Source organism: Lampetra planeri, unplaced genomic scaffold (assembly GCF_965212315.1).
Source record: "Lampetra planeri unplaced genomic scaffold, kcLamPlan1.2.h2 scaffold_405, whole genome shotgun sequence".
Classification (NCBI taxonomy): Eukaryota; Metazoa; Chordata; class Hyperoartia; order Petromyzontiformes; family Petromyzontidae; genus Lampetra; species Lampetra planeri.
This window is the reverse complement of record NW_027615228.1, coordinates 1-12,501: the sequence shown is the minus strand read 5'-3', so window position 1 is coordinate 12,501 and position 12,501 is coordinate 1. Positions and strand designations below refer to the sequence as shown.

The window sequence follows — 12,501 nt, the reverse complement described above, 5'->3', positions numbered from 1 at the left end:
CCCCACCCAGCCCCACCCAGCCCCACCCCACCCTCCCCACCCAGCCCCTCCCCACCCTCCCCACCCAGCCCCACCCAGCCCCACCCCACCCTCCCCACTCCTCCCACCCCCCACCCATCTAATGAATATTCATGAGATGCAACGCCCCGCCCCCCACACACCCCCCCCCTATGACATCACCGTTGTTGGTACAGCCCGGCAACCGTCATCGCCCGCGGACTCTACCAACTACCCCTCCCCCACGGGGGGGGGTTAGGTTAGGGGTGTGTGGCCATGACGTCACAACAGCACATTATTTAAACAAAAAAAAACTCATTTATAATCGCATTGTAATTTTCTCATTGTTGACGTTGTTGGCGTGACTGCCACTCAGCTATTTAATTTAATTAAAAATAATCGGCGTTAATTTAACCCGCACCCGCTTTAACGTGAATGGTTAGACCCACTTCCCCCCCCCACCCTACACAGCCGTCACCACAGTTGGTACAGTCCACCTCGAGTATAAATACGCGGGGTAGCGGGTGACGCGGCTTCCTCTGCGCGCGCGCGACGTCCGTTGGCCCTTTCGCTTCCGCCTCCTCTCTGCCGCGTGTCACTCCGCGCCCGGACTTCTTTTTTTGTCGCCGTTGTCGTTGCATTTAGGTAAGCTGAACGCAACAAACAAAAAAAGATTTTACGACGAGACAAAAATCTAAAAAATATCGCGCACGAATCTCGTGCGTTGGCCGAGTTAAATGACGGGGTGAGAATTAACGTAAATTTTGTAAAACGTTTAAAAAAAAAGATTTCATTTGAGCGTCAGCGATGTTTTTTTTAACATGGTGGCTGGGTGGGTGGAGGAGGGTTTGTATTTCGTAGTCCGCATAGTCGGCGCTCGAACCCCCATTGGCCGCGCCCTCGTGCCACGTGGCGCGCCGGGCCGGCGGTGATTGGCTGGCGCGGGTGGGGCCGGTCAGTTGTGGCGGAGCTAGTGGCGTATCCGCGGTGGGAAATTAAATTGCAGGGCCTCTTGTTTTTTTTTTAAACCGATAAAGTTGTAAAGTTAAAAACTTTTAATGTTTTAATTTTTTATTCTTTTTTTTTTAATAAAAATTTAATTGTTCGAACGTTCCTATGAAATGTTACGCTAGCAACTGTCGGGATAAAATTTAGGTTTACTTTTCCATTGAAAATCTATTTACCTTAAAACAAATAATTTTAATGTTTAGTAAGTTTGTGTAGTTGTTGTTCGTGTTATTTGTTTGTTTGTGTAGTCCGTAAGTTGCTTTTTGGTGTGTCCTGGTGGGGTGTGGTGAGCGGTCCTGGTGAGGTGGGTGGATTGGTGTGTGTGTCTGTCATTGTATCATTGTGTGTCTGTCATTGTATCATTGTGTGTCTGTCACTGTGTGTGTGTCACTGTGTGTGTGTCACTGTGTGTGTGTCACTGTGTGTGTGTCACTGTGTGTGTCACTGTGTGTGTCACTGTGTGTCACTGTGTGTCTGTCACACTGTGTCACTGTGTGTGTGTCACTGTGTGTCTGTCACTGTCACTATTTTTGTTGCAGTGTGATGCTGATGATTGTGTGCGAGTGTCTGCACACACTGACACACACACACTGACACACACACACTGACACACACACACTGACACACACACACTGACACACACACACTGACACACACACACTGACACACACACACTGACACACACACACTGACACACACACACTGACACACACACTGTCATGGTTGTGGTGTGGTAATGGTTGTGGTGTGGTAGTGGTGGTGTGGTAATGGTAGTGGTGTAGTAGTGGTGTAGTAGTAGTGGTGGTGGTGTGGTAATGGTAGTGGTGTAGTAGTGGTGTAGTAGTAGTGGTGGTGGTGGTGGTGTGGTAATGGTAGTGGTGTAGTAGTAGTGGTGGTGGTGGTGGTGTGGTAATGGTAGTGGTGTAGTAGTAGTGGTGGTGTGGTAATGGTAGTGGTGTGGTAGTGGTGTAGTAGTGGTGGTGGTGGTGGTGTGGGTGTAGTAGTGGTGTAGTAGTGGTGTAGTAGTGGTGTAGTAGTGGTGTAGTAGTGGTGTAGTAGTGGTGTAGTAGTGGTGTAGTAGTGGTGTAGTAGTGGTGTAGTAGTGGTGTAGTAGTGGTGTAGTAGTGGTGTAGTAGTGGTGTAGTAGTGGTGTAGTAGTGGTGTAGTAGTGGTGTAGTAGTGGTGTAGTAGTGGTGTAGTAGTGGTGTAGTAGTGGTGTAGTAGTGGTGTAGTAGTAGTGGTGGTGTGGTAATGGTAGTGGTGTAGTAGTGGTGTAGTAGTAGTGGTGGTGTGGTAGTGGTGTAGTTGTAGTGGTAGTGGTAATGGTGTAGTGGTAGTGGTAGTGGTGTAGTAGTGGTGTAGTAGTGGTGGTGTGGTAATGGTAGTGGTGTGGTAATGGTAGTGGTGTAGTGGTAGTGGTGGTGTGGTAATGGTGTAGTAGTAGTGGTGTGGTAGTGGTGTAGTAGTAGTGGTGGTGTGGTAATGGTAGTGGTGTAGTAGTGGTGGTGGTGGTGTGGTAATGGTAGTGGTGTAGTAGTGGTGTAGTAGTGGTGGTGGTGGTGTGGTAATGGTAGTGGTGTAGTAGTGGTGTAGTAGTGGTGGTGGTGTGGTAATGGTAGTGGTGTAGTAGTGGTGTAGTAGTGGTGGTGGTAATGGTAATGGGTGTGGTAGTGGTGTAGTGGTAGTGGTAGTGGTGTGGTGGTGGTGTGGTAGTGGTAGTGGTGGTAGTGGGTGTGGTGTGGTAATGGTGGTGGTGTGGTAGTGGTGGTAGTGGTGGTGGTGGTGTGGTAATGGTAGTGGTGGTAGTGGGTGTGGTGTGGTGGTAGTGGTGTTGTAGTGGTGGTTGTGGTGTGGTGGTAGTGGTGTAGTAGTGGTGTGGCGGTAGTGGTGGTGGTGTAGTAATGGTGGTGTGGTAGTGGTAGTGGTGTAGTAGTGGGGTAGTGGTGATGGGTGTGGTGTGGTAATGGTAGTGGTGGTAGTGGTGTGGTGGTTGTGGTGTGGTAGTGGTTGTGGTAGTGGTGGTAGTGTTGTAGTGGTGGTAATGGGTGTGGTGTGGTAATGGATGGTCGGGGCGGTGATTTATCCGTGACCTTTCGTGCCGTGGTGGTGGTGTTGGTGGTTGTGGTGGTTGTCATTCTATTTATTATCCGTGACCTTTCGTGCCGTGGTGGTGTTGGTGGTTGTGGTGGTTGTGGTTGTTGTGATAGTTGTGGTGGTTGTGGTGGTGTTGGTGGTTGTGGTGGTTGTCATTCTATTTATTATCCGTGACCTTTCGTGTGGCGGTGGTGGCGGTGGTGGTAATCCGTGACCTTCCGTCCGAACGCTCCGCTAATTGGCTTAGGAACCCCCTCGCTAGCAAGCTCTCGGCTCCACTCGCCCCCCAATCCACATTTAACTCTTCGTTCTGACTGTGGGTGGGTGCACGGTGGCCGTGTGGGTGGGTGGGTTAATGGTGGGTGGGTTAATGGTGGGTGGGTTAATGGTGGGTGGGGTAATGGTGGGTGGGTTCACGGTGGCCGTGTGGGTTGGTGGGTTAATGGTGGGTGGGTGGGCTAATGGTGGGTGGGTGGGCTAATGGTGGGTGGGTGGGCTAATGGTGGGTGGGTGGGCTAATGGTGGGTGGGTGGGCTAATGGTGGGTGGGTGGGCTAATGGTGGGTGGGTGGGCTAATGGTGGGTGGGCTAATGGTGGGTGGGCTAATGGTGGGTGGGTTAAGGGTGGGCGGGCTAATGGTGGGTGGGTGGAATGGTTTAATGGTGGGTGGGTGGGTGGAATGGTTTAATGGTGGGTGGGTGGGTGGGCGGGTTAATGGTGGGTGGGTGGGCGGGTTAATGGTGGGTGGGTTCACGGTGGCCGTGTGGGTGGGTGGGCTAATGGTGGGTGGGTGGGCGGGTTAATGGTGGGTGGGTGGGTGGAATGGTTTAATGGTGGGTGGGTGGGTGGAATGGTTTAATGGTGGGTGGGTGGGCGGGTTAATGGTGGGTGGGTGGGTGGAATGGTTTAATGGTGGGTGGGTGGGTGGAATGGTTTAATGGTGGGTGGGTGGGCGGGTTAATGGTGGGTGGGTTCACGGTGGCCGTGTGGGTGGGTGGGCTAATGGTGGGTGGGTGCACGGTGGCCGTGTGGGTGGGTTCTGTAGCATAACACTTCAGTTACATTATTGCATCGTGTGTGTGTAGTCCCATTGTGATGTCGGTGTGACGCTGTGTGTGTAGTCACATTGTGTTGTGATGTCAGCAGTGTGTGTGACGCTGTGTGTGTGTATAGTCCCATTGTGATGTCGGTGTGACGCTGTGTGTGTAGTCACATTGTGTTGTGATGTCAGCAGTGTGTGTGACGCTGTGTGTGTGTATAGTCCCATTGTGATGTCGGTGTGACGCTGTGTGTGTAGTCACATTGTGTTGTGATGTCAGCAGTGTGTGTGACGCTGTGTGTGTGTATAGTCCCATTGTGATGTCGGTGTGACGCTGTGTGTGTAGTCACATTGTGTTGTGATGTCAGCAGTGTGTGTGACGCTGTGTGTGTGTATAGTCCCATTGTGATGTCGGTGTGACGCTGTGTGTGTAGTCACATTGTGTTGTGATGTCAGCAGTGTGTGTGACGCTGTGTGTGTGTGTGTGTAGTCACATTGTGTTGTGATGTCAGCAGTGTGTGTGACGCTGTGTGTGTGTGTGTATAGTTCCATTGTGATGTCGGTGTGACGCTGTGTGTATAGTCCCATTGTGATGTCGGTGTCAGCAGTGTGTGTGACGCTGTGTGTGTGTGTGTATAGTTCCATTGTGATGTCGGTGTGACGCTGTGTGTATAGTCCCATTGTGATGTCGGTGTCAGCAGTGTGTGTGACGCTGTGTGTGTGTATGTGTAGTCCCATTGTGTTGTGATGTCAGCAGTGTGTGTGACGCTGTGTGTGTGTGTAGTCCCATTGTGTTGTGATGTCAGCAGTGTGTGTGACGCTGTGTGTGTGTGTGTAGTCCCATTGTGTTGTGATGTCGGTGTGACGCTGTGTGTGTGTGTGTGTAGTCCCATTGTGTTGTGATGTCGGTGTGACGCTGTGTGTGTAGTCCCATTGTGTTGTGATGTCAGCAGTGTGTGTGACGCTGTGTGTGTGTGTAGTCCCATTGTGTTGTGATGTCAGCAGTGTGTGTGACGCTGTGTGTGTGTATAGTCCCATTGTGTTGTGATGTCAGCAGTGTGTGTGACGCTGTGTGTGTGTGTAGTCCCATTGTGTTGTGATGTCAGCAGTGTGTGTGACGCTGTGTGTGTGTATAGTCCCATTGTGATGTCGGTGTGACGCTGTGTGTGTAGTCCCATTGTGTTGTGATGTCAGCAGTGTGTGTGACGCTGTGTGTGTGTAGTCCCATTGTGTTGTGATGTCAGCAGTGTGTGTGACGCTGTGTGTGTGTGTAGTCCCATTGTGTTGTGATGTCAGCAGTGTGTGTGACGCTGTGTGTGTGTATAGTCCCATTGTGTTGTGATGTCAGCAGTGTGTGTGACGCTGTGTGTGTGTATAGTCCCATTGTGATGTCGGTGTGACGCTGTGTGTGTAGTCCCATTGTGTTGTGATGTCAGCAGTGTGTGTGACGCTGTGTGTGTGTAGTCCCATTGTGTTGTGATGTCAGCAGTGTGTGTGACGCTGTGTGTGTGTGTAGTCCCATTGTGTTGTGATGTCAGCAGTGTGTGTGACGCTGTGTGTGTGTATAGTCCCATTGTGTTGTGATGTCAGCAGTGTGTGTGACGCTGTGTGTGTGTATAGTCCCATTGTGATGTCGGTGTGACGCTGTGTGTGTAGTCCCATTGTGTTGTGATGTCAGCAGTGTGTGTGACGCTGTGTGTGTGTAGTCCCATTGTGTTGTGATGTCAGCAGTGTGTGTGACGCTGTGTGTGTGTGTAGTCCCATTGTGTTGTGATGTCAGCAGTGTGTGTGACGCTGTGTGTGTGTATAGTCCCATTGTGTTGTGATGTCAGAAGTGTGTGTGACGCTGTGTGTGTGTATAGTCCCATTGTGTTGTGATGTCAGCAGTGTGTGTGACGCTGTGTGTGTGTATAGTCCCATTGTGATGTCGGTGTGACGCTGTGTGTGTAGTCCCATTGTGTTGTGATGTCAGCAGTGTGTGTGACGCTGTGTGTGTGTAGTCCCATTGTGTTGTGATGTCAGCAGTGTGTGTGACGCTGTGTGTGTGTGTAGTCCCATTGTGTTGTGATGTCAGCAGTGTGTGTGACGCTGTGTGTGTGTATAGTCCCATTGTGTTGTGATGTCAGCAGTGTGTGTGACGCTGTGTGTGTGTATAGTCCCATTGTGTTGTGATGTCTGCAGTGTGTGTGACGCTGTGTGTGTGTGTGTAGTCCCGTTGTGTTGTGATGTCAGCAGTGTGTGTGACGCTGTGTGTGTATAGTCCCATTGTGATGTTGGTGTGACGCTGTGTGTGTAGTCACATTGTGTTGTGATGTCAGCAGTGTGTGTGACGCTGTGTGTGTGTATAGTCCCATTGTGATGTCGGTGTGACGCTGTGTGTGTAGTCACATTGTGTTGTGATGTCAGCAGTGTGTGTGACGCTGTGTGTGTAGTCCCGTTGTGTTGTGATGTCAGCAGTGTGTGTGACGCTGTGTGTGTGTAGTCCCATTGTGTTGTGATGTCAGCAGTGTGTGTGACGCGGTGTGTGTGTGTGTATAGTCCCATTGTGTTGTGATGTCAGCAGTGTGTGTGACGCTGTGTGTGTGTGTATAGTCCCATTGTGATGTCGGTGTGACGCTGTGTGTGTAGTCACATTGTGTTGTGATGTCAGCAGTGTGTGTGACGCTGTGTGTGTAGTCCCGTTGTGTTGTGATGTCAGCAGTGTGTGTGACGCTGTGTGTGTGTAGTCCCATTGTGTTGTGATGTCAGCAGTGTGTGTGACGCTGTGTGTGTGTGTGTAGTCCCATTGTGTTGTGATGTCAGCAGTGTGTGTGACGCTGTGTGTGTGTGTGTGTAGTCCCATTGTGTTGTGATGTCAGCAGTGTGTGTGACGCTGTGTGTGTGTAGTCCCATTGTGTTGTGATGTCAGCAGTGTGTGTGACGCTGTGCGTGTGTGTGTGTAGTCCCATTGTGTTGTGATGTCAGCAGTGTGTGTGACGCTGTGTGTGTGTAGTCCCATTGTGTTGTGATGTCAGCAGTGTGTGTGACGCTGTGTGTGTGTGTGTAGTCCCATTGTGTTGTGATGTCGGTGTGACTCTGTGTCGTCTCACCGTGTTGTGATGTCGGCAGTGGGTATGACGCTCTGCGTGTGTGACGCTCTGCGTGTGTGACGCTCTGCGTGTGTGACGCTCTGCGTGTGTGACGCTCCGCGTGTGTGACGCTCCGCGTGTGTGACGCTCCGCGTGTGTGACGCTCCGCGTGTGTGACGCTCCGCGTGTGTGACGCTCCGCGTGTGTGACGCTCCGCGTGTGTGACGCTCCGCGTGTGTGACGCTCCGCGTGTGTGACGCTCCGCGTGTGTGACGCTCCGCGTGTGTGACGCTCCGCGTGTGTGACGCTCCGCGTGTGTGACGCTCCGCGTGTGTGACGCTCCGCGTGTGTGACGCTCCGCGTGTGTGACGCTCCGCGTGTGTGACGCTCCGCGTGTGTGACGCTCCGCGTGTGTGACGCTCCGCGTGTGTGACGCTCCGCGTGTGTGACGCTCCGCGTGTGTGACGCTCCGCGTGTGTGACGCTCCGCGTGTGTGACGCTCCGCGTGTGTGACGCTCCGCGTGTGTGACGCTCCGCGTGTGTGACGCTCCGCGTGTGTGACGCTCCGCGTGTGTGACGCTCCGCGTGTGTGACGCTCCGCGTGTGTGACGCTCCGCGTGTGTGACGCCTCACCGTGTTGCAATGTCGGCAGTGGGTATGACGCTGTGTGTGTGTGACGCTGTGTGTGTGTGTGACGCTGTGTGTGCTGTGTGACGCTGTAGAGAGATGGAGCGAACTTTCTTGGCGGTGAAACCCGATGGAGTCCAGAGGGGACTGGTGGGCGAGATTGTTGGGCGCTTCGAGAAGAAGGGCTTCCACCTCGTGGCACTCAAGATGATCCACGTGAGGCTCTATCGCTCACTCAGAGACTCGCTCGCTCACTCAGAGACTCGCTCGCTCAGAGACTCGCTCGCTCAGAGACTCGCTCGCTCAGAGACTCGCTCGCTCAGAGACTCGCTCGCTCAGAGACTCGCTCGCTCAGAGACTCGCTCGCTCAGACTCGCTCGCTCAGAGACTCACTCGCTCGCTCAGAGACTCGCTCGCTCAGACTCGCTCGCTCAGAGACTCACTCGCTCGCTCAGAGACTCGCTCGCTCAGAGACTCGCTCGCTCAGAGACTCGCTCGCTCAGAGACTCGCTCGCTCAGAGACTCGCTCGCTCAGAGACTCGCTCGCTCAGAGACTCGCTCGCTCAGAGACTCGCTCGCTCAGAGACTCGCTCGCTCAGAGACTCGCTCGCTCAGAGACTCGCTCGCTCAGAGACTCGCTCGCTCAGAGACTCGCTCGCTCAGAGACTCGCTCGCTCAGAGACTCGCTCGCTCAGAGACTCGCTCGCTCAGAGACTCGCTCGCTCAGAGACTCGCTCGCTCAGAGACTCGCTCGCTCAGAGACTCGCTCGCTCAGAGACTCGCTCGCTCAGAGACTCGCTCGCTCAGAGACTCGCTCGCTCAGACTCGCTCGCTCAGAGACTCGCTCGCTCAGAGACTCGCTCGCTCAGAGACTCGCTCGGAGACTCGCTCGGAGGCTCGCTCGCTCGGAGGCTCGCTCGCTCGGAGGCTCGCTCGCTCGGAGGCTCGCTCGCTCGGAGGCTCGCTCGCTCGGAGGCTCGCTCGCTCGGAGGCTCGCTCGCTCGGAGGCTCGCTCGCTCGGAGGCTCGCTCGCTCGGAGGCTCGCTCGCTCGGAGGCTCGCTCGCTCGGAGGCTCGCTCGCTCGGAGGCTCGCTCGCTCGGAGGCTCGCTCGCTCGGAGGCTCGCTCGCTCGGAGGCTCGCTCGCTCGGAGGCTCGCTCGCTCGGAGGCTCGCTCGCTCGGAGGCTCGCTCGCTCGGAGGCTCGCTCGCTCGGAGGCTCGCTCGCTCGGAGGCTCGCTCGCTCGGAGGCTCGCTCGCTCGGAGGCTCGCTCGCTCGGAGGCTCGCTCGCTCGGAGGCTCGCTCGCTCGGAGGCTCGCTCGCTCGGAGGCTCGCTCGCTCGGAGGCTCGCTCGCTCGGAGGCTCGCTCGCTCGGAGGCTCGCTCGCTCGGAGGCTCGCTCGCTCGGAGGCTCGCTCGCTCGGAGGCTCGCTCGCTCGGAGGCTCGCTCGCTCGGAGGCTCGCTCGCTCGGAGGCTCGCTCGCTCGGAGGCTCGCTCGCTCGGAGGCTCGCTCGCTCGGAGGCTCGCTCGCTCGGAGGCTCGCTCGCTCGGAGGCTCGCTCGCTCGGAGGCTCGCTCGCTCGGAGGCTCGCTCGCTCGGAGGCTCGCTCGCTCGGAGGCTCGCTCGCTCGGAGGCTCGCTCGCTCGGAGGCTCGCTCGCTCGGAGGCTCGCTCGCTCGGAGGCTCGCTCGCTCGGAGGCTCGCTCGCTCGGAGGCTCGCTCGCTCGGAGGCTCGCTCGCTCGGAGGCTCGCTCGCTCGGAGGCTCGCTCGCTCGGAGGCTCGCTCGCTCGGAGGCTCGCTCGCTCGGAGGCTCGCTCGCTCGGAGGCTCGCTCGCTCGGAGGCTCGCTCGCTCGGAGGCTCGCTCGCTCGGAGGCTCGCTCGCTCGGAGGCTCGCTCGCTCGGAGGCTCGCTCGCTCGGAGGCTCGCTCGCTCGGAGGCTCGCTCGCTCGGAGGCTCGCTCGCTCGGAGGCTCGCTCGCTCGGAGGCTCGCTCGCTCGGAGGCTCGCTCGCTCGGAGGCTCGCTCGCTCGGAGGCTCGCTCGCTCGGAGGCTCGCTCGCTCGGAGGCTCGCTCGCTCGGAGGCTCGCTCGCTCGGAGGCTCGCTCGCTCGGAGGCTCGCTCGCTCGGAGGCTCGCTCGCTCGGAGGCTCGCTCGCTCGGAGGCTCGCTCGCTCGGAGGCTCGCTCGCTCGGAGGCTCGCTCGCTCGGAGGCTCGCTCGCTCGGAGGCTCGCTCGCTCGGAGGCTCGCTCGCTCGGAGGCTCGCTCGCTCGGAGGCTCGCTCGCTCGGAGGCTCGCTCGCTCGGAGGCTCGCTCGCTCGGAGGCTCGCTCGCTCGGAGGCTCGCTCGCTCGGAGGCTCGCTCGCTCGGAGGCTCGCTCGCTCGGAGGCTCGCTCGCTCGGAGGCTCGCTCGCTCGGAGGCTCGCTCGCTCGGAGGCTCGCTCGCTCGGAGGCTCGCTCGCTCGGAGGCTCGCTCGCTCGGAGGCTCGCTCGCTCGGAGGCTCGCTCGCTCGGAGGCTCGCTCGCTCGGAGGCTCGCTCGCTCGGAGGCTCGCTCGCTCGGAGGCTCGCTCGCTCGGAGGCTCACTCAGACTCACTCATCCACACTTACAGAGACCAACAGATCTATGAGACCACTTGTAGACCACACAAGGTAGTCAAAAATCTACACTGGGATAGAGACACACACACACACAGACTCCACCACATATACAGCAGCAGGTTTCGTCAGTGTCACGGGATCGAACCCACGAAGACCTCCTGCATACCAGGCGAGGTAGTCAACATCTCATCAGGGTCCGAGATTGAACCCACGACCTCCTGTAGGCCAGGCGAGGTAGTCAACATCTCATCAGGGTCCGATATTGAACCCACGACCTATAGACCAGGCGAGGTAGTCAACATCTCATCAGGGTCTGATATTGAACCCACGACCTCCTGTAGACCAGGCGAGGTGGTCAACATCTCATCAGGGTCCGAGATCGAACCCACGACCTCCTGTAGACCAGGCGAGGTAGTCAACATCTCCCAGGGTCTGGGATCGAACCCACGACCTCCTGTAGACCAGGCGAGGTGGTCAACATCTCATCGGGGTCCGAGATTGAACCCACGAGACCTCCTGTAGACCAGGCGAGGTAGTCAACTTATCCACTGGGAGAGAGACACACACAGACTCCACATATACAGCAGCGGCAGGCATCGTCAGGGTCTGGGATCGAACCCTGGCGGTGGCGGTGGTTGGTGGTGGTGTCTGTTGTTGTTGATGGTTGTTGTTGTTGACAGGCGTCACGTGAGCTGCTTCAGCAGCACTACATTGACCTGAAGGACCGCCCCTTCTACCCGGGCCTTGTGGAATACATGCACTCTGGGCCTGTCGTGGCCATGGTGAGTCGCTCGCCCGCACGCTCACCCGCTCATCCATCCACCCACTCATCCACCCATTCACTCATCCACCCATTCACTCACTTGCCCACTCACTCACTCGCCCATCCACTCACTCACTCGCCCATCCACTCACTCACTCACCCACTCACCCGCATGCTCACCGGCTCACTCACTCGCTCACCCACTCACCCACTCATCCATCCACCCACTCGCTCACTCACTCGCCCACTCACTCGCCCATCCACTCACTCACCCACTCACCCGCTCGCTCACTCGCTCACCCGCTTACCCACTCATCCATCCACTCACTCACCCATCCACTCACTCAACCACTCATCCATCCACTCACTCACTCACCCACTCGTCCATCCACTCATCCATCCACTCATCCATCCACTCACCCACTCACCCATCCACTCACTCGCCCATCCACTCACTCACTCGCCCACTCACCCATCCACTCATCCACCCACTCGCCCACCTACCAACTCACTCGCCCATCCACTCACTCGTCCATCCACTCACTCGTCCATCCACTCACTCGCCCATCCACTCACTCGCCCATCCACTCACTCACTCGCCCACTCACCCACCCACTCACTCACCCATCCATCCACTCACTCGCCCATCCACTCACTCGCCCATCCACTCACTCGCCCACTCACTCACTCGCCCACTCGCCCATCCACTCACTCGCCCATCCACTCACTCGCCCATCCAATCACTCGCCCATCCACTCACTCGCCCATCCACTCACTCACTCGCCCACTCACCCACCCACTCACTCGCCCATCCACTCACTCGCCCATCCACTCACTCGCCCATCCACTCACTCGCCCATCCACTCACTCGCCCATCCACTCACTCGCCCATCCACTCACTCGCCCATCCACTCACTCGCCCATCCACTCACTCGCCCATCCACTCACTCGCCCACCCACTCACTCGCCCACCCACTCACTCGCCCACCCACTCACTCGCCCACCCACTCACTCACCCACCCACTCGCCCACCCACTCGCCCACCCACTCGCCCACCCACCAACTCACTCACTGCAGTGCCACTCCATGCCCAGCAGGGGTCGCTCCACCCACGGGGTCCCTTCGTCAAGGTGAGGGTGGCCATGTTGGGGTCTCTCCCCTAGGTCCACTGGGCCTCAAATAAGTTTGCTGATGTGGTGGTGGTGGTGGTGTAGTGAACATCGTTAGCACTGGGGGAGAGACAAAGGCGGCCGGGCGTGGTGCTGGTAGCCACCCCCTCTGTGTGCCAGTAGCCTTCATAGGTGCTGCT

The 12,501-nt window shown here is 57.0% G+C and overlaps 1 protein-coding gene across 1 annotated transcript; it reads left to right on the top strand.

Annotated features, from left to right (window-relative positions):
- Window positions 1-522: 522 nt before the first annotated feature.
- On the top strand, window positions 523-12,390 carry LOC144741036 (uncharacterized). The gene is made up of 3 exons (XM_078623725.1): window positions 523-642; window positions 7,929-8,049; window positions 11,110-12,390. The coding sequence occupies exons 2-3, from the start codon at window positions 7,933-7,935 to the stop codon at window positions 12,373-12,375; spliced, it is 1,383 nt and encodes a 460-aa protein (XP_078479851.1). The 5' UTR covers window positions 523-642; window positions 7,929-7,932; the 3' UTR covers window positions 12,376-12,390.
- Window positions 12,391-12,501: the final 111 nt, after the last annotated feature.